This window comes from Xiphophorus maculatus, chromosome 14 (assembly GCF_002775205.1).
Source record: "Xiphophorus maculatus strain JP 163 A chromosome 14, X_maculatus-5.0-male, whole genome shotgun sequence".
NCBI lineage: Eukaryota > Metazoa > Chordata > Actinopteri > Cyprinodontiformes > Poeciliidae > Xiphophorus > Xiphophorus maculatus.
In genome coordinates this window covers 1656641-1681496 of record NC_036456.1, presented here as the reverse complement: position 1 = coordinate 1681496, position 24856 = coordinate 1656641, and the positions used below count along the sequence as shown (strand labels likewise).

Genomic DNA, 24856 nt, shown 5'->3' with positions numbered 1-24856 from the left:
TTTATCTGTTCCTTTTATGTGCGCACATCCAGAGACTAAAACCAGTCAGCATTGACCAAAAAAAGAAATGTTGAAAATCAAAGGTAAACAGATGACATTTAAATATTCGTCAAGTCATTTATTTTTCAGATATTCTCTCCTTTTTTTTTTTTTTTTTGCTTTCGGTTAAAGGAACATAAAATAATGTGTGCAAATCAAGCAACTTTTCCAAACTTATCTAGAATTAAAATGTAAATGCTTTGTATTGTCATTATTTCCTTTACGTTTTAACAAAGACACTGCAGTGAGGATGCAAACTATCGTTCTGCGTGTGACCTGGTTGTACGCGGCACTTCAGCTGTTCGGCAGCTGAGGAGGATTGTGCGTGAGCTAAATCACATTAAAAGTTATGAAAAGAAGCTGCAGCAGCAGTGAGGGCGGTTAACACAATGGGAGAAAAAGCAGAGCTGACTGGATTTTATGGATATTCCATGATTTACAGGGCTACAACATACAGTATTTCCATGAGCTACAAGCAGGGTAGGCCGATTTCTAACAACAGTGAAAGTCAATCTATCTATCTATTGCTCATATTACTTTGTTTTATTGCAGAACTGTAATGAAGTAAAAGATTAACCGTGTGTTGCATCTTCATTCTAATAAATTAGGGATTAAAAATGTAATAAAATGGTCTGAATTAGAACAGTAGAAGCATTTATTGGCAGAATGTCTTCCTGACAGACCACTCTGCCCTGATATTCAGTCCTGTATGTTCCTACTTTTAACGTTGTTGTGAAGAAACAACTTTAAAAAAGCGCTGTGAATGTAAACCATTTACAGTGTCTGACTTCCTTGCCCACACAGTAGAGTCGATGCCTACTATTAAGAAAAGCTACACCTCTTTGATTACCAGTGTTTGTTCAGAAAGAGCTTGTTTCTCTTTGTTTGGCTCCCCCAACTCTGCCTACATGAACACAAGTGCTGCTCACAAAGCGCGCCCACCAGCAGCACATTTCCAGCACATTGGCTGAACAGCAATCCCCCATGTTCAAAGTGAAAGACTCCTGCACCTGCAGAGTGTACAAACGGTTAGATAGAATTCTGTGGACCTGAAAAGTGTTAACTCTCTCTGAGATGATCGGCATGCTTCTTCCCTTAAATAAACTCTGCCCTGCCGTTCTGTCCCTCTCCGTTCCTCCAGAACGCCGACGACCTCTTGGTAGCTTCAGCAGAGTGTCCGAGCGACGACGAGGATTTGGAGGAGTGCGAGCCCGGAAATGGTGAGTCAGCTCAGAAAGTTCTGTCTTTATTGTGTTTTATCCAGAAACCTAAAAAGGAAATCAGGCTGTCTCAGATACTTTGGTTTTTGCAGTCCCCCTGTATGCACCTCTGATTTGACAAAGGAGGTTACTCCATGTTTTTCTTTCTCCTCTTCCAGCAGAATTTGTAATTCTTCAATTTCCCAGCCAAGTAGCATTTTCTAACATTTTCTCAGCTGCTGCGCAAATCTCCGGCGCTGACTTTAACAAGGACAAACGGTTTCAACATGGTAACACAGTTTGTTGTGTGCAGCATGCAGCTGAGCCACTGTGTCTGAACAGCAGGTCAAGTAATGTTCTGACACCCCAACAGGAGGGGGAAGTAAAAGGCCATGTGTTTTACTCCCTGCCTCTGTGCTTTCCAGCCCCATTGTACATGAAAACTGCCAAGAACCATGTTCACACAAAGAATCAGCATGGCTCAAGCTACTCCCACTGCTACCATTAGGGCTTAAAAGCTGCGAGGGTCAGGAGATAAAACGCACATATATATATATTTTTTTTTAACAAATCTCACACTGATTCTGTTGCGACTGTGGGAAGATCAATTTGGGTTTAATCAAAGGAATGGTTTGGATGTTTTGAAGTAAGGTTCTATAATGTTATTATCAGCTGTGTTTATGGATGCGATGAAATCTTGTCGATTAATTCAAATGAAAATTCTCGTCAAAGTGAAATTGCTCACGCAACGTTGGCGTAAACTATTGCTATGAATCCCAGACAGAAAGAGCACCTGCTGCATTCATGTTTGACGCTCTTATTTTGACGTGAGGAAGGCAGTAGATGTTGAGCTGGCAACTCAACATCTAGTTGAGTTGAGCTTACTCAAGCTCTTGCGTTGCATAGAGCTTGAGTAATGAAGACATACGTGTAACAAATGCATAGAAACCTCCCGTACTGATAAATTGTTTTACAATTTACTTACAGTAATTGTCTTACTGTCAGCAACTTAAAAAGGAAAGTAATTAAAAGAAACAGAATAAAGTAGCTGAGAAAAACATGACCGGCTAGCTGCTAGCCACTAACAACACGAAAGCTAGCATCTGCTTCCATGGTCCTTCTTCATCCCAAACTAAAGGGCTGTTATATAGTTATGTAAGAAACAGACCAATCAAAACTAAAATACAGTAAAGAAAGATCATTTAAAAAAGTCAGAGTCCTGGGAGTGGTGGGAGGCTAACAGCTACATACCTGTTAGCAGCAACATAAACACAGCTTTACTGTCAAAACGACCAACTTAAAAGATGTTTATTGTGAAACTGTAGATACTTAAAAGACTATTGTCGTGAAAACTGGCATAGGGTTGTGAGATCTTACCAGGTACACACAGAAAACAGAGCATGAAGGCCACTATGATAGCAGATATTGTCACCTTAGTAAGAATTATTTCATGTTTGAGTTGTTTTTAATTTCTAATATAGCCTTTTAGCAAGAATTTTTATTTCATTCTTTAACAAAATCACAGTGATGTGATCTGTTTTCTACTGTCACTGATCATCTCAGAATTTGGTTTGAACTGAGCAATACTTCTCTGACTACAAACCACAGCATGTAGAGTTGATTCCACTTGCTCAAGACGACTGATGAGATTTACAATATAACCTATGACAGGAAACAAAATGGCTCTTACTTGAAAAGCAGCCCTTAAATCTTCTCTTATAAAGTTACAAAACCTTCCAATATCACCATTTACATGAAAAGCCATACCACTTCTTTTCATTTGTAAACAAATCTATCTAGGAAAAGGCAACAGACCTCATTTCAGGGAACATTTGCTATTTGAAAAAGTTGGAAAATAGAAAAGATGGCAGAATTGCCGTGTTTGCTTCTTAACGTCGCTGCGCTTCTCCAGAATAAACTGGGAATAAGGATTATGGCTGTGTTGCGCCTGTAAATAGTAAGAGATTACAGAGCCTATCAGTTTGCTTGTGTGAAGAGAAACTGATCTGAAGCTGTGTTCAGGAACTGGAGAGCAGCACTCTCCTGCGGTTTTCTCTGTAGGTGGTTGGGACCGAAATAGAGCCACGGTTCCACTCTTATCGAAAGCAGAAACGAGAGTATTTCAGTGGATTCTATGCCCAGCCTTAATCTCCTGTGGGGAAATGCAACTCTCTTTGCCCACCCACAAACACAAACACGCATACACACACACACACACACACCCCAACGTGCACCCAGAGATAGTGGCATACATGTTCACCTCTCCAGACAGACACTTGCCTCTCTCACTCTGTGGGTGTAAAGTTTTCTCTCTGCAGCCGACTCTCCTGAGAAATAAACACGCTTGCTCGCGCGTGTGCACACGTGCTCCGTATCGCGCCTCCCAGATGCTGAAACGGCTCCAGCGTGGCGAGCCAGCCAGGTTGGATAAGCCTCTCTGAAAGCTGTGGACAAGGAGAGAAGAATCAACATTGTCCGCAGCACATGTCCCCCCCAACACCCCTCATCTCCACAAATGCAGGCTTGCAGCCTGTCAGAGATAGGACCAATTCCCAGTGTTTTCAATTACATGTGAGAAGGAGCTGGGAATTATTGAGCTGCCTTTCGGAAGGACAGAAAAATGTTAAGCGTGGCTATGGAGTTTCTATTAAGCTGTGCCTGATATGAGGGCTGGGAATTCATAGGGATCAATACGACTACTTTCTGCTTCCGTAAAGCTCTACGCGCTTTACAGATGGGTTTACTCGCAGCTGCCGTAGTAAAGTTCAGCACCTAGCAAACATATTCATTCCCCATCATTTTTGTTTGTTTTGTTTACATTTTGTCATGTTATAACCACAAACTTTACAGTATTTTACTGAGATTAAATGTGGTAGACAAATTTGGTATCATGTAGATACAAATACAAATACATTTGTTAGTAACCAAACTAACTTACAAACCGTGCCTCATTTTCCTTCAACTTTATAATTATGTTCTACTTTGTGTTTGTTCATCACATAAATATCCAAATAGTGTTTGAAATGCTACATCAGTTAACTTCTACTGGCGACATTTCTGAGGATTGGCTAACCAACTTGTGCTCTCTCGGTTAAACTTGCCCTTTAACTCGGGCAAGTTAAAGACCAAACGCGCCATCGTGTTGTGACCATCTGAGAGGTTTTACTGCACATGCAGGGAGATTAGTTGGGAGGGCATAGCCGTCATCAAGGCCAGAGATCACCACAGACTTCACCGGGAGCTGAGCAGTGTGTTGAGTTAGGTACGGCATGATCTGTCTTGTTTAACAATGAAAAGCAGATCGATCACACAGTTGAGGCAACTCCTTTAAAGGTCAGCTGGCCATTGATTGCTCAAGTTTCTAGCTACCTTTGACTGAGCAAGAGATAGAGACTCAGTTCATGCAGATATAGTGGTGTAGGTTTGAATCATTTGATCAAATGGTATGAAGAGCCATTTTCTCAAATGACCTAGTCCAGGGGTCTTCAAGTCCAGGCCTTACGACTTGCTGGTGTCCTGGAACTTTTAGATGTGTCCCTGGTCCCACACACGTCAATCGAATGGCTGGATTTCCTCCTCAGTGCAGTCAAGTTCTCCAGCGTTCTTCTAATGACCTGATCAATTCACCCAGGTGTGCCGAAGCACAGACACATCTGAAACCTGCCCTTAAGGTCTTGATTTGACAATCCCTGATCTAGTCTGTTGAGGTAGTGTACACAGTAAGGAGAAAGGGGTCTCAGTGCCTCTTTTCGCCTAGGGGGAACCCTGTGGCGATGTGTTTAGCTGCAGAAGTATAACCAAGATAGAATGCATTGAACGACTGACCAGAGACCCACAATCCAAACCAGGAGACCCTTTGATGCCCATGCTAGAGAATGTCTGAAGGTCTAAAAGTTGTCTTTGCTCATGAGAATGAATGAATGCCACTGTCTTCTGGCTGCTGTCAAGTGAAGAGCAGATGGGAAATGTATCAAACGAACAGTCATGAGGCGACGATGAATGGAAGGGAGTTTTGTTGAGATGCTTATCACGTTGTGTCGCACTCAAAGGAGAACGGAGAACTGAGAAGGGAGTGAAACGGAGTTACCACAGGGAGGGAGAGAGAGAACGGGAACAGGATGCAAAATTGGGAATGCAAGTAGAGTGGAATTCCCATGAACAAATCCTGCTTTCCCACTAGGCTAATTAAACTTTGACTGTAAGCGAGGCTTAATTACATCATCCAATTAGAGTGCTGGTTTGAATCTGCCCTTGGTGGTAATGAGCCTAAGTCAGAGGGAGCAAACAGACCCAGAAATGAGAAGGACTCTATTACAAAGCTGGATTCAAAGCAGAAAATGACAACGCGAATATGGACACATAACAATTTTTGGTAACACTTTATTTGACGGGTTGTGAATAAGACTGTCATGACACCGTCATAAACATGACATAACGCCTGCATTGACATGAATAAGTCTTCATGAATATTTATGATTGTTGTCATAAAGTGTCATTCGGTGAATCATGACACTTTTAATACAAAGTTGACATTATTCAAAATGTCTTTGTTATGACAACTTGACAATAACCAAGAAATCATGATCTGACATAAATTTGTTATAAAAGTATTATTGATTAAACTTTAGCTTTAATAACATAAAGCTACATAATTTTTGAAGTTGAATCAGTAATACTTTTATAACAAATTTAAATTTAAATATTAAAAGTGTCATGATTTACCGAATGACATTTTATGACAACAGTCATAAATATTCATGAAGATTTACTCATGTTTATGACAGGTGTCATGACAGTCTTATTCACAACCCGTCAAATAAAGTGTTACCCAATTTTTTCCCCAAAAAACTAATAAAGTGCCATTTACTGCAGCACACGTTTCCAATAAGCCTATTCATCCAACAACAAGTTCTGCTCATTACATCTTCCATGCCGTCTCCATATTTCACTTGATGAGTTTGCTCTACCTCCGCATGACCTCACTTTGCCTTTCTCTCGCCAACCTCACGCTACTTATCAGTCGTAGGACGTTGTAGACGCTGTATCAGTTTTACTCTGACAAGATCACAGCTTTGGGGGAGCTCCTCAATAATTCATCAGATGACATACCATAGAGACAACCCGCAAATGCTCTCTTTAGGTCGACGAGTGAGTGCACGAGATAGGGTGATAAATGAGGGCTGACCCCGGAGCGCTGAGCCCTCCAGTCCAGTGTGATCCCGCTCAATGAGTTTGAGTGTCAGTTATTTGTCAGTGTGATGCTTGGCAAGGAAACAGCCCCAGGTTTAATAAATGGGTTCCCCAGTTTGGATGTTTGGCGATGATCTCTGCATAGCAGGTTTCAGAAATGGTTCTCCTCCTCTGATCTTGGATGTCAAATCCAAACCTGCGACACAGACCTGATGTTTCAATCGCAGAATTTAGCCAAGAGAAATAGAACTTAAGTAACCAAACGTAATCAATGTGAAATCACCATGAATTAATGAAAAACGCTGTGTGTATTTGACAAATTCACAATAATTGTTTTCACACGGTTCTTGTTTTCAACCCTGATTCTGCCCTCCTGACGGAAAGAAGCAACAGTAAAAGTCCAAAATGAATATATAATGTAGAGTACTGACCAAAACGGCCCGTAGCTCATATTCCATCTGTGAAATTGTACAAAGTCAAAACATTTTCTGTCTAGATTCCTGAAAAATAACTTCCATTTGTAGTCAAAGCTCAAGCTGTAATTACTGAAAACAAAACTCTTGACTGATCTGTATTCAGCCACATGTGTGTGTATTGTCTATGTTTAGATAAAAAAAAAACGTGCAGGAAACGATCCCAGAACTCATTTAAGCTATAATTAAATCCAAATCCACATCTGTAGAGGGAGAATTGCTTCTTTTTTTCTTTTTCTTTTTTTTTTCTCCTTGCGTCGCTGCTTTCCCAGCGGGAAGTCCTCTCACTCACCCTTCAGACTACCAGGGAATGTGTTTGCATTTCTCTCTAAGAACAGAGAACGCAGACTGTCCAGAGCTCCTAATTTTAGTCATTTCTCTTTTAATTAGTTTCAGATCTCTTTAATTTTTCAACGGTGAATTAGCTTTACAGTTTCTCGCTTTAAAACAAGAAAAAACAAGTTTGACGGGGGGGAATCAGCTAACAGGAGACACTGGATCCTTTTTATAAGACTGAAAAACAGAGCAGAGATAAAGACAGAATAGTGGAGAAATGGTAAATTATGATGTCTTCAAATCGGGCTGAGATTCTCTCTGCAGGTCTGACATGTTTCTCACTGTGAAATCAAATCCGCCCAGGTTTATAGAGGCAATCCAGTGGCTCAAACGCTATAGGGGCTGACAGGTGAATTTCATTCCCGCAAATATGTAACACCCTGCAAAACACTATATAAAGTCAGGGGCATTATTTAGTAGTTGTTGTTGTTGATGTTGCTGTTTTTTGTTTTTGTCTAAATAAATCCCTTTTTTCTGAGAGTGACAGCTGCAAATGCAGACAGCTTATGGAACCCTCACGTCTGGTCATAATTGCTCCTATTATGGTATCGTTCCACAGCAAGCGAAGTATCGGGCTCGGACATGCTGCTGGATAGCCCATCTGATCATCTAATCAAAGCCGAGTTACAGAATGCTCAGCCTCCAAACACCCCCCCCCCCCACCCCCCCGCTTTTTTTTTTTTCTTTTTATCTAAATATTTCAAACGCGTGCGAGCAGCGCGTCGTTATCTGCAGCACGAATGTTTTCAAGCGAGGGACATTAATGCATCAGAGTCCGTCTAGGCTGGTCTCATTTTGTGTAAATAAAGATGGTAGGTGAGTCACGCTGGGCGTTCAGGCGGTGCGGCATGAGAGTAGAGATGAAAAGGGAAAAAAAAGTTTCATCATGTGGCCTAAACGTGAACCCACGGCCTCAGCAGCTTAAATCAGTGGAGTCGAGCTCAATAAATCAGACAGAATATCTGATACTCACTCACTTCTAGGCCTAAATGACAGAAACAAGCAGTCACTGGATACATGAGCTGTATTTTCAATGCTGTTTAAATCAGAAATGCCATCAGGAAAACTGTTTACGTCCCGTACATACACATATATAAAAACTCTGCTCTCACTAGAGGTGTGTGACACTTCATATTTTGATATTAATCCAATTCCAAGTAAATTAAAGGTCAGAATCACTGATATCAATACCGATATGATACTTATTGAAGTATGATACATCATCAAATTTTGGACCTTTAGGCGTTTGTGTGTTTTTTTTCTTTTAATACTTTTTTATTATAATATGTTTTAAACCTGAGAGAAAATCACCAGAGGTGTGCGACGCTGTATATTTTGGTATCGATCCGATACCAAGGAAATACAAGGCCGATACTGATATTAATACTGATACGATAGTGGTTTAAAAATAACATACCATCAAACTTCTGACTTTTAGATGTTTGTTTTTATTTTTTATTACTTTTTAAGGCCAGAATTTAGATAAAGTTTATAAGTGTCTTGAAAATATTTTAATAACATTAACATGATAAACAGAGGCAATAGAAAAATAACAAATTTAAGTGCAATAAAACTATCTTATAAGAGCAAATCTAAGCACAATGGGGATTTTTTTTACAAAAGAGTTGAGAAACTACAATACAAATATAAAATAACATTTCAAGAGGGAATCTGAAACTGAAGTATCTGTCTTAGTAGCTAGTATTGATCCGATACTGCCTTGGTATCAATATTATCAATATGTGTGATTGGTCCGCTCAGATTTCACATTTCGAGTCACTACGAAGCAGCTACCCTGGTTCTTGGCAGCTTTCATTGGGAGCACATTCACAACACGTCAACCTCAGGTCAACTCTCACCTTCCTGTGAGGGTTAGCAGGAGAATCAGAGATGCATTCAGGGGACCCAAAAGGTGCACAGCCAGTAGACATTGTTGACTGGTTTAAAATACTGTGTCATCAGGCTCAAGGCAAGCAACAGGAAATGAAAAGATGGTAGACTTGATAACTGCCTTGCCCACTTTGTGGATGAGGGGTGAGATTCATTATTTTTCCAAGTAGCGCCCTGGCCTGTCAGTCTACTTAAGCTGACGCCATAAGGCCTCGAGGCTTCACCGCTGACTGAAAGCACAGCAGAGCGGTGAGACGGGTTTGACGGAACAATCTCTCACTTTCGACAATCATGTGCAGGGTCAACATTTCATAAGTTGCTAAATAATGACTGCACGCTGTGTTCTTTTTGGTTTGCACATCAGCCAGGAATAAGCTGAGGAACAACATCCCCCGTACAGCCAGAGGATTATAGTGCTGCTAAAGCCTCACAAGGTCATCCACCTGCAATGTCAGCCACTCTCACAGTGGAAGTAGGACACGGAGAGAGTGGAAGTAACTGCTCATAATGGGACTGGGCCCAAAGCAGCTGAAGCTGTAGCGAGTTGCACTTGCAGCACATCTGCCACAGATGGCGGCGTAAAGATAGCTGAGCTGGTTTCTCCTCACACATCGCTTTCTTTCTTTGTTATGAAGAATAAAAACTACCCGTTTAGGAAGTCCTCCAGAATCCTCTTGTTCCTTAAACGTGCCACCACGCTCTGCTGTCCTCCAGTCGTCACGGCGCAAGCACATCCCTCAGACACAGAGACAAAGAGTGGAGGGAGATAACCGTAGCATTGCCATGGAAACTAGACTTTAGAGCAATGGCAGCGAGAGAAAAAGTCAGAAAGTTCTAGATTTACAAAGTCCTTTTTCCTTCGCAGCTCTCGTGTTTTTAATCATGTCTGTTTTTCTTTCCGAAATGTAATGTTACATGTTTTGGTAGTCATGGTAACTCAAATGCATTGGTTCTTTGAAATTATTTGCTGAAATGTGACTAAAAGCTTTATGGGTGGGGGTGTTTGAATGTGGATGAGTTAACTAAGGGCCGTAGAGGAACTCCTACAGTCCCAGAACCCCTTTTCCTTTTTACTCATGCTCGTTTCAACCCTGAACTGCCCTTTCCAAAGCCTCACCCACAGAGTTCCACTCATTCACCCCACCAATCAAACAAAGAGCCTGAGCCATGATTTTATGCTGTTGATGTTGGCATTATCTTTGGTCATGTTTTGCTCTTACCTTCCCTTTTTTTCTCTCCCCAAAGATGTGATGTAATTTATTCCCGTCTGCCATGTTTTATGACTGTTTCGTGCTCTTTGACCCTTATATATTTGCCACTCTGACCAAAAAAAACAACTTGTATTCATTTTACTGCTTTGTGCTCTTATGCTTCCCGATATGTGTAAACAGTTATTCTGTCTGAAGGATTCACCTTTGGTGTTTGTCCTTCTTCATTTTGCGCCCAGTAATCTTTCTTTGGTGCTTATTTCACTGTGGGCATATGACAGATTAATAGAAGGAGTTAAACAAACTTTGGCTCATTACGAGCTTTTTCTAACCATTGGTGGCGGTTTTAGAGGAATGGTTTTAGTGGGGTTAGGGCTTGAAGAGTTTATGTTTTAAAAAACTGACACTTCTTTTGGAAAAGTTTTTATGCCTTTTGAACTTTTTTCACATTTTCGCACATTACAATAACAAACTTCAAAGTATTTTATTGGATATATGCCAACACAACGTTGGGATTAATTACAAAGGTGAAGGAAAAGAATGAATTGCTTAACACTTTGTGCAATTAAGAAAAACAAGGGGTAATTGTATTCAGGCCCTTTGCTTTACCTCTGAATGAAATCAAGTGTAGCCAAGTACCTCAGTGTAAATACAACTGTCTGTGAAGCCATCAAAAGACTGTTACGGGTAACTGGTAAACAAATAGAATCATAAAGACCAAGCTAAAGTCATAAATTATTTGTGTTTTTGATTAAGCTGAAAATAGAACATACTCTAAAAAAATAACTTCATGTGGAAATAGATGGCAACACCGGTACTCTGGTATGTGTGGTATAGGCATCAATAGGCATCAGTGGAAGAAATGCAAATCTGCCGGAATGAAAACTGAAAACATGAGTTCAAGGTTAGGTTGTAAAACAATATCCCAGGGTTTAATCATCTCATAAGAAGCTGGTCAAAGTGAATGGGAAAATAAATTCGGCTAAATGTAGGGTAATACTTTTAGAGGTAGCAAAAGACTTGACACTAAAGCCCCTTCTATGTTGTCAAGTCTCACTAGATAGAGACATTGACTGGCTAACGCTGCCAGGTTGGGTGTTCTTTACTATGTGGGTGTGGTCGAGACTCCGATGATGTCATTTTGCGCGACCAGTTTCTCCAAAATCTCTCAATGTGTTTGTTTGTTGTTTGTCCAGTTGATGCTGTAAGAGCACTTTCGCCACAATCGATAGAAAAGTTTGGACCTCAACGTTTTCTAATGTTTTTGTCGATTTGCACTTCGCCTTCTTGACAACTACTACTGTCTCACTGCGCACTGGTTGAGTTGTTGCTGTTTGAGGAGGAATCAATAGGCCAGTCAATGAATACAGTCTGCAACCAATAAAATTGCTTGTGCTAGGTCTGGCTTTGTCTGGATAGATCTGGGTTGAACCAACTCAAAAATCAGGGAAGAATCGCACAGTATATGGAAAGGGAGACTAATCTAGATTAAGGCTGACTGGTGAAGAATTGATTAAAGCCATGCTAGTGGAGAAGGGACTGAAGGCAGAGGGTCGGCTTCCAGGAAGACAAAAACCCTTAACATAAAACCAGAGCCACTATGGAGTGGTTTAGATCAAAGCATATTTGTATACCCAACCAAAGTCCAGATCTAACTTTGAAACTGTTATTGACTCAGTAGGGCTCAATATAAATCCACAAGAAATGTTTTTTGAAAATAAAATCAAAAAGCATGTTTCACTTTTCTTGCACTTCAGAATTATACACAACTTTGTGTTAAATCCCAACGAAACTAAAGTTTGATGTCGCAATGTAAAAAAAATGTGAAAAAGATCAAAGTCGATAAATACTTCAGCAAGGCACTAGATGTTTAACTCCCTGCAACATACTCATTTGTAGTGAGCTTTGAAAGTTACGCCTTAAAAACAAGACTTCTGCAGTGCCTTGTTTTGACAAATGAGCCATAGAAACCACCGTGCCAAGAGGGGGTGGGAGAAACGGGGAAAATATTCTCATAAAGTAACATTTGGGACAAGAAAAGGTAGAGGTCAGTGAGTAATTCAAGAACGTATGCCTTTGCATTGTAATTCATTCTAACACTAGAAAGTAGTAAAAGAGGTAAAGTGGGGTGGTTGTTTATTACTATCCGAGAACAATCTTACACAGCTTTCTTTTTGTAATTTTTTTTTTCATGCAAAAATCATGCGGCCAATTTGTTGATGTAAGTGACCTGAACCTCGTGGTTTGCTATCTTACTTAACCACTCACAGCAGAAACACCTGAGTGCTAGTGTAGGTAAGACTAGAAAGTTAGCAGATTACAACAGAATTTGTAGTGCAATAAATGTTAAATTTGTCAGTGTTGTTTGTAGCTTACTGATATATTTTGTTAGTGACGTAACACATAGGTCTGTCCAGACTAGAGAGGCAGATCAGGACAGATACTTTCTTGTATTTTGTACAACACACTGCAGCTCAGATGTAGTCAGTACAGTCTTCTTAAACAGAAAAGAATAGACAGACATAACTAACTTCATGTTAAGATGTAGAAATTTATGCTGGCTTTCCTATTTTCATTTGAACTGTTCTGTTTGATTTGAACTTAAGGCGGTGTCTATAAGGCGGTCTTTAACACTCTGTTTCTTCGTTTTCTCTTTCTTGTCCTAGGAGGTGAATTAGTGTTGCCCATTATAACGGTGGACTCCCTAGACCCCCCCTCTATTGCCACCCACTACCCAGTAATTCCCCCACCCCCCACCACCTATCGCCCTTTCCTCACCCTGCTTGAAACCACCAAAGAGTCCGTCCCCATGCCCAACGGCCGCCCCCCTTGCCCCTTGGATCAGGAGGATTGCGAGGAGACCATAGAGGTTTCGGGTTCGGGGGAGATGACAGAGACGGATGACGAGGACTATTATAAAAACTCCCCTCTGGTCACTGATAGAACTGTCCTCCCTCCTCCCCCGGCAGTCGAGGGCGGGGTCCAGAACCCCCGAGACCGCCACTTCTCTCGCAACCCCAACTCCCATCGCCCACCGCTTTCCTCCACCCCCACTGCCAACCCCGACCAGCTAGGCCCCCGCGTCAAACCGGCCGCTGGCGGCAGCAGCAGCAGTAGCAACAATATCCCCGCTGGCAAAATGAACACCCGGGATCAAGTGCTGCTGCCGCCGGCCCACCCCTCGTCAGACCCGGGCCACCGCAGAATCCCGGGAATAACATACCCCCCAAATTTCCCCCATGTTCCCACTCCAGATCCCACGTCTCCAGAGAGAGGCCTCCCCGGCGCTGTGGAGGTGCAGCAGTCCAGCAGCACCACGGGGATGGTGGTGGGCATTGTAGCGGCGGCAGCGCTCTGCATCCTTATCCTGCTCTATGCCATGTACAAGTACCGCAACCGAGACGAGGGCTCCTATCAGGTGGACCAGAGCCGCAACTACATCAGCAACTCGGCCACGCAGAGCAACGGCGCTCTGGTGAAGGAGAAACAGCCCGCCACTGCCAAGACGGTCACCAAGAACAAGAAGAACAAAGACAAGGAGTACTATGTGTGAGGAAGCGCCGCCGTCACACTCAAAGACAGACAGCAGGTGCACTTAGAGAAGGAAAGAGATGGGAGACGGAAAAAGACGGAGGGAGAGAAAGCAGCTTTGGGGTAGCGGCAATCACACACCAGCTGATTTGGTTAAAATTCAGTATTGTAAATTCAAACTACAGCAAAAACAACATAGAGGCGTCATTGTCCTTTGCACGCCCTCTTGTATTCGTTAAAATGTTAACTGATTATGGCGGAATCTGGCACACCCACTTTTAGATCTTCATAGGTACAGTGCCAACAACCCTGGAGACAATGCTGATAAATCAGTGATTCCTTGGTTTAGCATTTTAAAATCTTAAGTACTGTAAATATGCACCATGAAAGGTATTGGCCTATAATACATTTTGAGTGGGTAAAACTTGAAAAGTCATTTGCAAACACCAAAACAGAACACACATTAGCATTGTGCTAGCATTCCTGGAACAAAATTTACCGCCATCTTACAGAAATACTTAAGTCGTAATACATCTGGGAGTTAAGAAACACCTGTAGTCTCTCGCGTCTGAACGGGTCTCTCTCTCTTTTGCTCATTGGCTGGCGCTCTCTGTTTCTCTCCTTGTCTACGGTGCCTAGCAGCCGACGCAATGCGAACTCTGCCATGTTTCAAGCATGTAGTATTCATTTACGAAAAAGAGATAAACAGTTTTCCTTTCTGTGGAGTTTAAAAAAAAAAAAACGGGGAAAAAAAAATCACGATGACTGACGATCATACCGTTAAACGTAGCAACTATGTGAGATACCATCGAGCTCCAACCTAACGGATGCTAACTTGTACGTTTAGCCGCCAAAAACTCGTGGCCAAACCCATTTGGCCCATCTTTGTTCCAGCAGATATATATCGTGTGTTTCAGGACGCCACAGCGCCCCCGAGTGGGCCAGCAAAGAAACTGTCATGTTCTTACAGTTACTAATCACAGAAAAAAACTCCAGCAAACCAGATGAACTCTGTTCTATATAACTATAAATATATGTATAGACGATGCAGAAACTTATGGACCTAAAGCGTGAGCAAGTCTATAAGTAAGTTTGCTGACAGAGCACAAGGAAGATGGACTTCAGGATTTTTTTGACAACACCCAACTCCCTAATCTTGACAACCCTATCCCTCTCATGAACAGTGTGGCTGATGAAACACCCTATGGCAAGATTCAGCTGCTATCTTTTATTTCCTCCCTCCTCATTTCGGAATAAATGACAGACGTTTTAGGGTAATTCCGATTACATTTTTGCGGGAGTTCCAATGTGGGGGAGATCTATTACAGCAGAATAAAGACCACTTTTTGTCCTTCTCTTGCCTTACTGGACTGATGGCAGCCAAAGGGCAAAACTAACTTTGTGGGAGGAGTATCCACAAGAATGGCTAGTCCCTGGAAGATGTACAACTGAACTTTAGTATTCCAATTTTCAACTCTATAAAAAAAAGTAAACTGAACCATGAAAAGAAAATTCCTGAAACAAGTTTGTGAAATGTCTAAATATTTGACTCTCATCCCATTACTGAGACAGACATGTGTTTTCCCTACTATCATTCCTGTTTGAGGAAAAAAAAATGTCCTGGGATACTGAAATTTCTATGTATTTTCTTTTGGTAACTGAGCAAATGTGATTTGGGTTATAACATAGCATTCCCGATTTCCATGGAAAAATAAGATCCTCTTTTATTCTGTTTCTGTCATTGTTCATCTTTTGTTTCTTTTCCTTTTTGTGTCCTGCATCTATTCCTTCTACAGCAGATTGTCCATCTGTCAATCTTTTTCTTTTTTCCACTTGCCAGGTTCCATCGATTTTCCCCGTCATGTTCGTCTGGTTTTTCTCCTCCTTCTCCATTTCAGACATACTCCTCCCAGTATCTACCTGTTCTTTCTAAATGTTATTGTAAAGTGTTCCAGTGAGATGACTCTAAATATGTGTACATTAACAGAGGGAATACACTTGGTTATATACTTCTTACTCTGTGTCATGTGTTCTTTATATTGTCTTTTGACCCTAATTTCTGCTAGGTTTAGCCTAGGGGTGTCCTAGTCTGAGCCTGATATGTGCTTGGGGTCCTGATTAAGTTTCATCACAGTCCCAAACTGTAATTCGGGTTCAAATTTGATTCTTTTTTACTGTTCCCAGTGAGCTGAAGAAACTATTTATCTCTCCACGTCATACGACCTGCCTTTACAGAAAGGGGAGAAAGGGGACGGAGGGATGGGAGTTGTCTTATATCCAACATTGAATTAATTGATTTTACTGAGGTATCAGGTTATATATCACCACCAGCAAATTCCTATACTTCTATAACTGTGATCACTGTCAGGAAATCCCTAATTCAAACTGGTTTCCAGTTATCTGCCATTGACTTGAAACCCTTAGCTTTTGACAACTACCATGTTCTAAAGAAAAAGAAACGTCAAGTTGCATAGGTTTAGGCATCAGTGGACAAATGAACAGGAAAACTTCAGTCATGAGTCGTTTGTTGGTACCGAGGCTCACCAAGGTTTGAAAGTTATCTTCCTCCAGAAGGTTACTTTCCTTAATAACCAGGTGGTGTGGACATGTAGCTATAGCTCCTCTTGTTATGCTTGTTTTACTCAAGAAAAGGCAAAAAAATAGCTAAAGACAACAATAGCACTGGAGCTACTAAACGTACCAGCTGTTCATTCAAGTATTCACTCAACTCTGCGCTAAGAAATAACAAAAGTATGGTATTTAGGGGTGCAACAAGATCTCATTGCACGAGATCTTGCAATATTGAAACATCACAATATTTCTTGCTGAGATTACTGCGATCTTGTGAGCATTAGCCAGCTGCGGACGTCATGGCTTCGCTTGAAGAAGTTGTAACAGAAGATGCCCAAGCTACTCTTAAATCATTAGTTTGGCAGCAGTTTGACTTTCCAGGAAGAACAATAAATGGCAGCAGAGCGACAGAGAAGACACAAGCCCTGAAAGTAGTTCGGATGCCAAAAGAGGCAGAAAGCATCTCTATAACGACCGAAGGCTGGATGTGTAGGGGTATGTAAAGTTGATCAAAAGAAAGACATCAGTTTGTTGAGTTCATGGCCAAATTGATAAAAATGCAGAATAAAGGCCTTTTTGATGCATCAATTTGATCTTGAAGTTTTCTTGAGATCTCGTCCCATCTCGTTCAATTTCTCGTCTTGTGAGTTTTAGATATCGTTACACCCCTAATGGTTTTAATAACAAAACTGTAACCCAAAAGGTTATACAATTTATTTGTCTTTTGTGTGTGAATATTGTGCTACAGTGAAGCTGAGGTACTTTTTACCCAAAGTTATCACACGGTAGGAGAACGATGCCAGCCCACGCCTTGAAGAGAGACAATGCAGTAGCACTGTAAGGCTTCGGGGGACGCTTCACTGACATGGATCCATTTGTTCCTTTATAAGCCACCTCACTGATCAATAAAGGTTTTCACCTTTATCTCGCAAGGTAATATTTCTATCCCAGTGGAAGAGTTTTCTTCCTTGACGACAGCACAGCCATGAAAAGGGTAAGAGGGGTCTCTGAATGCTGTGATGACTGACGGTAATTGTATATGTTCTTCAGATTTCAGCATAGTTAACACCACCGTTATCACAACACTACATGAAGGACCATCTCTCAAAAACTATTGAATCCCTGCAGTGGAGTTTGTAGAGTCTAGTAAAATCAATACTAATGTTATTCTGAGGCCACACAGAGGCCAACCTGCTCACCTGTGAAGAGTCTCCTAGTGCTCTCACCAACTCCAGAGTTTTTTATTTTTATCGTATTTATATGCCATGTTTTATATATTTGGTGTATTTGGGGCTTAGAGACACAACCGCCTGCAGACAGCTAAAAAAGTTGGGAAACCTTGGGCAGTTTGTGAAATGGCTGCTTGAAAAGACGAGTGTTTTGTTGATGACCATCCAGAAACCACTCACTGTAGGTGGTTGTGCAGGAGGCTCCACTAATGCTTTTCGAATATGTACTGTTGTATAATTGCGAATCTGTTTGCAGCTAAATTCACGTAAGAGTGTAAACATTGAGTCGGGGGTTGGGGGGCGTGGATAATTAGATAATCTCATTATCTAAGAACAATTTTGTGCAGAAAATATAATGAACATGTTTTGGATAGGCCATAGACCTAACCTAACCTGTTCAAGGAAGCATAATAGGTCAACTTTAAAGCCGACAAAAATTGTTTTAAGAACCTGAAACGTCAAGGACCAAAGTTTTTATTATTATTATTCAGTGTTGGTATACAAAACGAACCGTTTCCTGCTTTATGTATTTCTGCTATCACACTGCGCATGATCCCTGAGGATGCGCCGTCTTCAGACCCCTGATGGAAAACGCTTAATTCTCCATATTGTCTCAGGCAGTCAATCAGCTTGATAAAGCGTGTGGAAGCTCCGGTGAAGCATGCTTCTGTTGCAAACCTTCCAAGCAGTTCTGCACATCGAGCAGCATCTCCAATCAAACACAGCAAAGGCTGCTTTAAAAGGACAGAGGTAAGTGCTCTACACTTATCACGGTGATTTACTCGCGCTGCGAACACTTCAAGGGTTTCTGCTCTCCAAATACCACTTTGTCATTCTAGGTCTTATTTGTGGAGCTATGAAATGCAAATAACATGCATTTGTATGTACTGTCTGTGCTTAGTTATAGTTTTTAAATGCAAAAAAAAAAAAAAAAAGAATCAGATGGCGGTAATATCCATCATTTGAAAATTTGTCGTTCTATGACGACAAATTTTCAGCAAAGGAAAATTTGACAAAATGTTCAGTGCAAATATCTTCGTAAACGTGAATGTGTGATGTGAAAAAAGAATACATATATTTTGATGAAGCTTGAAAAACCACCTCATCCTATCTCAAAAACCTTATCAAAAAATGTTTCTTTCTTAAAATTGGCATGTTTCCATTTATTTTTGTAATTTCAATTTGCACAATTTCACGGTTAATGGAAACTCAGCTGGTGATGTTTTTTCACTCTGCTCACAAACCATCTGTCTTTATTGTGCACATTATTCTCTTCTAAGGAATAGATCATCTCCTTTATCGTTGAGATGTAGATGAACTGTAGTCCTGACCTGGAGAGTTGGCTCCTGTGCGTTGAGCCGTCCTCTTAGTTTCTCCAGTGTAGAGTTGTGAACATTCCTCGCTACACTGGACTGCTTGTACCAAACACTGATCTGGTGTTCGGGTGTTTTGTCCTCGGGGTGAACCAGTCTGAGAGTGCTACCAGATTTAATGTCCTGGTCTATACCAAGGCCATGGCACAAAAAGACAGCAGCTGCATGTCCATTGACCATGGAAATGGACAAATTCATATTACAAAAATAAATTTGCTTAATGGAAACATGCCCATTTTTAAAATCCTCACATTTTGCCATACAAAGTTTTTGTGGTTTCCGATGCGGTTTTTCGGACGTATCCAAACACTTTTTTCGCATCACGAGTCATGTGACCAACAGCCGGATGTTTCTACAAAAACAAGAAGATGATGACAGGAAGTGGTAGGAGGATGGTGGTTGGTTTTAGTTTTTTGTGTCATTAGAACATTTTGAATCCACATCTCTTCTGTAAAATCAGCAACTACAATAAAAAATTATTTTTTTTAAATGCTGCATTTGTAGCCGCTCCCAACTTAGTAAAAGTAGCTTGTCGCTCCACCGCCTGATTAAGCCACCAACATCTTCTCTGATTGGCTGATAGATGATGAGCTCTAGCACCATGGCTGAATTATGAACATATCTCATGTAGCTGTTTACGCCTGTCGCTGCCATAACTTTTGATGGCTTATCATAATTTTTTATTCACGTGATTTTAATCTCATTACTTATTTAATGGAAACAACGCAATTGCCAAATAGTGTTTTTTAAACATTAGCAGAATATAGACAAAGATTTAAGCACATTTGTAATAGAAACACAGAAACTGCCTATTGTTGGGCCTTTTTATGACGGGTTAAACTAAAGGAAGTTGCTGTGCCAGTCTATCTATTTTAAGCGGCGTACTCAGGAGAATAAAGTCGAAACATGCAGTCGACTTTATTCAACTTCATTCCAAGGTGCTTATTAGAAAAAGCATCTCATTCCAAGAACCACATCACTGCTAAAACTAACAAGACAGCGAGGAAAATGTGCTTCCATCTTAAACTCTGTTTGTTTTGTTTGTTTGTTGGGCTGACATAAAAAGAAAGACTTCAGTCGGTGACAATCTGACATGTAAAATGTCACCAAAGTGAAAACTTAGACTTTAAAATTCCCCCGTTGCCTTTTCACTGCTATCTGCTTTCTTCCAAGAACCTGCATGAGTTCAGTCTATCCAAAGCTTTCCCAGCATTTCTGCTAGAGCACAAGTAAAAGAACGGCTAAGAAAATAAAAAAAATTAAATTTGTAGAAATAATACAGTAATCATAGTATTAAGAGGATAAAGTCTTAACGTTTAGGCCTGTTGCAATAAGCAATAAATCGCGTGATAAACTGAAACACGCTCAATAATTTCCGTGTTCATGATTTACTGTTTTTCTCTTTCTACCAACAACCAGATGACAAAAGTCTTAACCCTCCTGTTATGTTCCGGGTCAAATTGACCCATTTTAAAGTTTAAAATTTTTTTTAATAGTTGGAAGTATTTTTTTTGCATGAAACTTTTTCTATTTGTCTTAATAGGTGCACTCTACATATAAATTGAAAATTTATTAATTTTACACATTTGTACCAAGTATACATAGATACTGTTCGGGTCAATTTGACCCGGCAGTCAAGTTAAAGTGCAAGAAAATATACAAAAATTTCCATTTTTATGTTTCCTTGCAGCTGTGAACCATATTTCACCACACACACGCAAACACACACCACCACACACACACATGCACACGCCGACACACACAAGCCCACTTTCTCACCACTCTCTTTACTTCACTAGGAAACTGCGAGAAAGCAGAAAGTGTTCACACAACTTTTGACGGGAATCTTTTCTGTTCCTGTGGACAAACTCCACCCACACTGAGTGACACTCAGCAGATGTGGAGGAAAACATAAATAATCTCTGCGTGACTCATTTATCTTGATTTAAATCAGCGGGTCAATTTGACCCTGAACAGTATGTGTGTCTCAAATTCAATTATAAAGATCACCCATTGAAAAAAAAAAAAAGTGCAATATACATTTTTTTTATCAAAGATCAATTTCAAGGAAATTATAGTTTTTTTGTGTCTAGGTTTTTTTCAGTGGACATAAAAAATTGTATTTAAATGAGTAAATAAGCAGGTTGTCGTCATTGACCCTTTATTTCTGAGAAATAAAAAAACACCATTGCACAAATATTGATTGAAATGGTTAGTATTGGAGTTAATAATCAGATACAAAAATGATTTGGAGGAATTTTTTGGTTTCTGACACTATAGCATGATTAAACATTCCTTTACCATCATCAACATGTTGTAATGTCTCCCTTAAATTGGGGTGGAGAGAGTCGTTCTGTAGGAACAGCAGCATCAGAGGCTTGGGGGGGGGAAAGAGAGCAAACCGAGAAAGAAGGATGGCTGTGTGCTGGGAGGCGCTGTGTCGTCCCCAGAGACGAGAGCAGAAAGAGGAATGTTGGCAAGCTGTTCAGCATAACGAATGGCACCGCACACCATCTGCACCACGTATTGATGAACCCAGGGACTAACTTTAGTTTGGGGAGTTTTATAGCTCTTTTCTTTTTTTCTTTGCTTGGTTGTGTTTGTTTTTTTGTTTTTTCTTAAAACTTACTCAGTTTTAACAGAAACAGTTCCAAGGAGATGTACAATAATCGGCACATTTAGGGATGTAAGATATGCAAAGTTCGTCACCCCGAAGCGGAGGCGGGAGTAAAAGAAATCACACAAAAAAAGGTACACAACCCTTCTCTGCTCCTTTTTTTAGAGGGCTTTCCTCCTCATTTCATCATCCGATCTTCAATCCTGCTGCGAGTTCCATTTCCCATTTACTCACCGGCCTGTGAAATATGAGCCGCATGCATAGATCACACCACAATGAGGCCTGGCCAATATTCCCTTGCAGAAACTGATAAATGCTCCTCCTTCAAGCAGATTTTTATTTTTTGGGGGGGTTTTGTTTCCCCCTGCTCTCTCTCCTCCACATTAATCAAATCAGAAAGTGGAAGAAAGGTTTGTGGCATAATTTTCCTGCAGGCAAGAAAGTTCAGTTGGAAACACTGAGGGCAGAACTTTTGCTTTCAGAAGGAATCCGATATCTGGGGTTAGACAATCAGCGGTGATATCGTCTCAGCGGCCGCCTCGCCGTTTCGAACCGTCGGCGCCGCGCCCGGCTGCCCGGCTGTGGGTTTTGGGTGAAAAGCAGAGACGACGCATCATCTTCAGACTCAATTTGTTTATTTGACTCTTCGGCCACCAGCGGAAAGCTCAAATGAGCTGCAAGGCTTGCCTGTTTGTTTGTTTGTTGTGAGTACGTTGTTCTGGGTTTAATTGTGTGTGTGATCGTTCACCCCCAACCCCCGAGGCAGCATTCCTGACAAACGGGGGGGAGGAGGTTCCCTTAGGAACTCACATTGATACAGCTTAGGTAGCAGGGGGAGAGTTTTAGGCTACGCACGCTTACAGAAACACCATTTAAAGTAAATCCTCAGACAGCTGAAGACTGAGCTGGCATCATGCTTCAAAGTCTGCAAAGGTATTGATCCAGAACAGTGTTGGCTTCCAGACAGACAGAAACTCACTGCAATGTTTCCGACCACTAGAGATGTCATGAGCTCCTGTCGTTTTCTGCTATTGGTCCCTTTATACTGGAATTCCACAACATTTACAATCTACAGTGACGTTTCTACCATCATTCTTAAAGTGGAAAATCAACTTTTTGAGCTTTATATCATGTTATAAAGTAAACTACTCAAAAACATGCGTGGGGTGTTGCTTGAAGTCTTTCATGCATGTTTGATAAATCTTGGAATATCATTCAGGGGGTGCCTCAAAGGTTTGCTCTTGCAGTGCTCCGCCCATTTCCCCCCGAAAGCTCCGCCCATTTTCCCCAAAGCTCCGCCCATTTCCCCCCAAAGCTCCGTTGTTCTCATAACTATTTCCCCCAAGTGCCAGTCTCCACCTGGTGGAACTATTCATCAGCTGAGCTCATTATAGGAGCTGCTTCTCAGCGCAACGCTGGTAAAACGTTGTTACAGGGTTAAAAGAGGAGGCATGTTGTGATGACTTCCTTAAGGTGGAGTTTCAGAAAGAGTTGGAGTTCTTAGAGAGACGTTTAATCAAGGCATTTAATCCGGAAGTAAAATTTCTTTTCAGTCATATTTGACATATACAGCACTTTTATAACAACTAAAGTTAAAATATCTACTTGATTGTGCTGTAAAGTTACACTTCATGAGTGGAAAACACATAATAGTGACCCTTTAATAATAGCTCAGTTGTTCTCATATTGTTGCTGACTGTTGTTCTCTGTTGGAGTAATATTTCCTGATCAAGCCTTTTCTAACATCCCACACAACACAATAACTAATAAAAGTATGTATGATGTTGTATCAGCTCAATATTGCTATTTGGCCAATACTCAATGTTGCGATATCAATATCGCATCGGAAGTGAATAAGTTGCATCAAGACGACCCTAAAAAAAATGTTTGTTTTATAGTTAAAAAACTAAGAATGTACATTTAATAGGTTTTAGACAGATGTCAAACTTTTACAAGAAGTCAATAAAACTGTTTTCTTTAAGAAATATTATAGATTTATGGAAAATAAAAAAGGACAAGTAGTGTCCAGGCTGCACTAGGGTCATTCTAGAGAGAAACAAGACAAGGAGGAGTAAATTTCCACCAAAAAACTCTGAACTTTTCACAATAGTCTTTTTCTAGAAAAAAAAAAACACAACTTGTAATTTGCTGAGTTTGAAACGTCAAAAACTCAAAAAATTTGCTAGAAACAACTTAAAATTTTCTGAGATTCGAAAGATAAAAGATGTATATATATATATATAATCTCTATTTACCATATGCCATGGTAGTCTGTAACAAAAATAAATACCACGACCAAATCAGTCCTTGTCTTAGTAGAGTTTTTATCCTTACGTTTCAAAACATTTCTCAGACCTTTGTTATTTTTGTCTAAAGTTATTTGGGGACCTCAAAAGTAGCAGACCTCTGATTTATCCACTGCGACCTGACCAGTAGTAAATTTTGTTCCAACAGAAAATTATGGCACATATACACACCAGCTTGAAATGTAAACACTTTCAAAATGAATCACCTTAAAACAAGAAAACGCCAGACGTTTTGCTCGGGTGTGACAAAGGCACAGAAAGCCGAGCAGGCCATCGTCCTTCAGCGTTACAAAGCCGTAATCTACTTTTAAGTGTCCAGGCATCCAAGCTGTCATGTGCTCAGGGACGCCATCAAGGTAAAACCGCAAGAAAACGACTCGTCCGAATAAAAAATCCACAGGTAGAGCAGGGAGATTAGGCCGAGAAACAGCTGCAGGCGGTTTCTGAAAAGCTTGATGGGCAGACGGAGTGGCGTTCAGTCCTGACGGAGCGGGAGGGAGGACAGGCGCTGAACGGATAATCAGCGCCGCGGCACGGCGGATTATCAAAGGTGGAGATCATTCCAAGATGGAATTTTTCAAGAGGAGGGTGAACAGGTAAGAATTTCCCAAAGACATTCTTTCTGCAAAAGTTTAACCCATCAGCCAAACTTAACATCCTTCCATCGAAACTCAACATATCTTAAATGTTTGTGTTATGGTCCAACACAAACTGGTGCACATACATTGTTTTTGTGAACCTTTTTTTCCACCAAACAGTCTAAAAAGTGTGGTGTACAGTTGCATTCATCCCAGACTCCGCCCCCTAAGTCAATACTCAGTAGAACCGCCTCTTCCTGTGATTCAATTTTCCGAGTCTTGCTGGGTTTGCTCCTGTAGTTTTCCGTATCTGCAG

General features: G+C 40.8%; 1 protein-coding gene across 9 annotated transcripts in view; it reads left to right on the top strand.

Annotated features, from left to right (window-relative positions):
- LOC102219889 (neurexin-2) overlaps positions 1 to 15882 on the top strand; it is an 813998-nt gene extending 798116 nt beyond the window's left edge. For 8 of the 9 annotated variants that reach the window (XM_023346052.1, XM_023346050.1, XM_023346051.1 and 5 more), the window contains 2 exons: positions 1181 to 1259; positions 13002 to 15882. In XM_023346052.1, coding sequence (XP_023201820.1) covers positions 1181 to 1259; positions 13002 to 13888 — 966 coding nt within the window. In that variant the 3' untranslated portion in view covers positions 13889 to 15882. The remainder of the gene's footprint in view (positions 1 to 1180; positions 1260 to 13001) is intronic. The other variant, XM_023346054.1, reaches the window with a different exon arrangement.
- The last annotated feature ends 8974 nt before the right edge of the window (positions 15883 to 24856 follow it).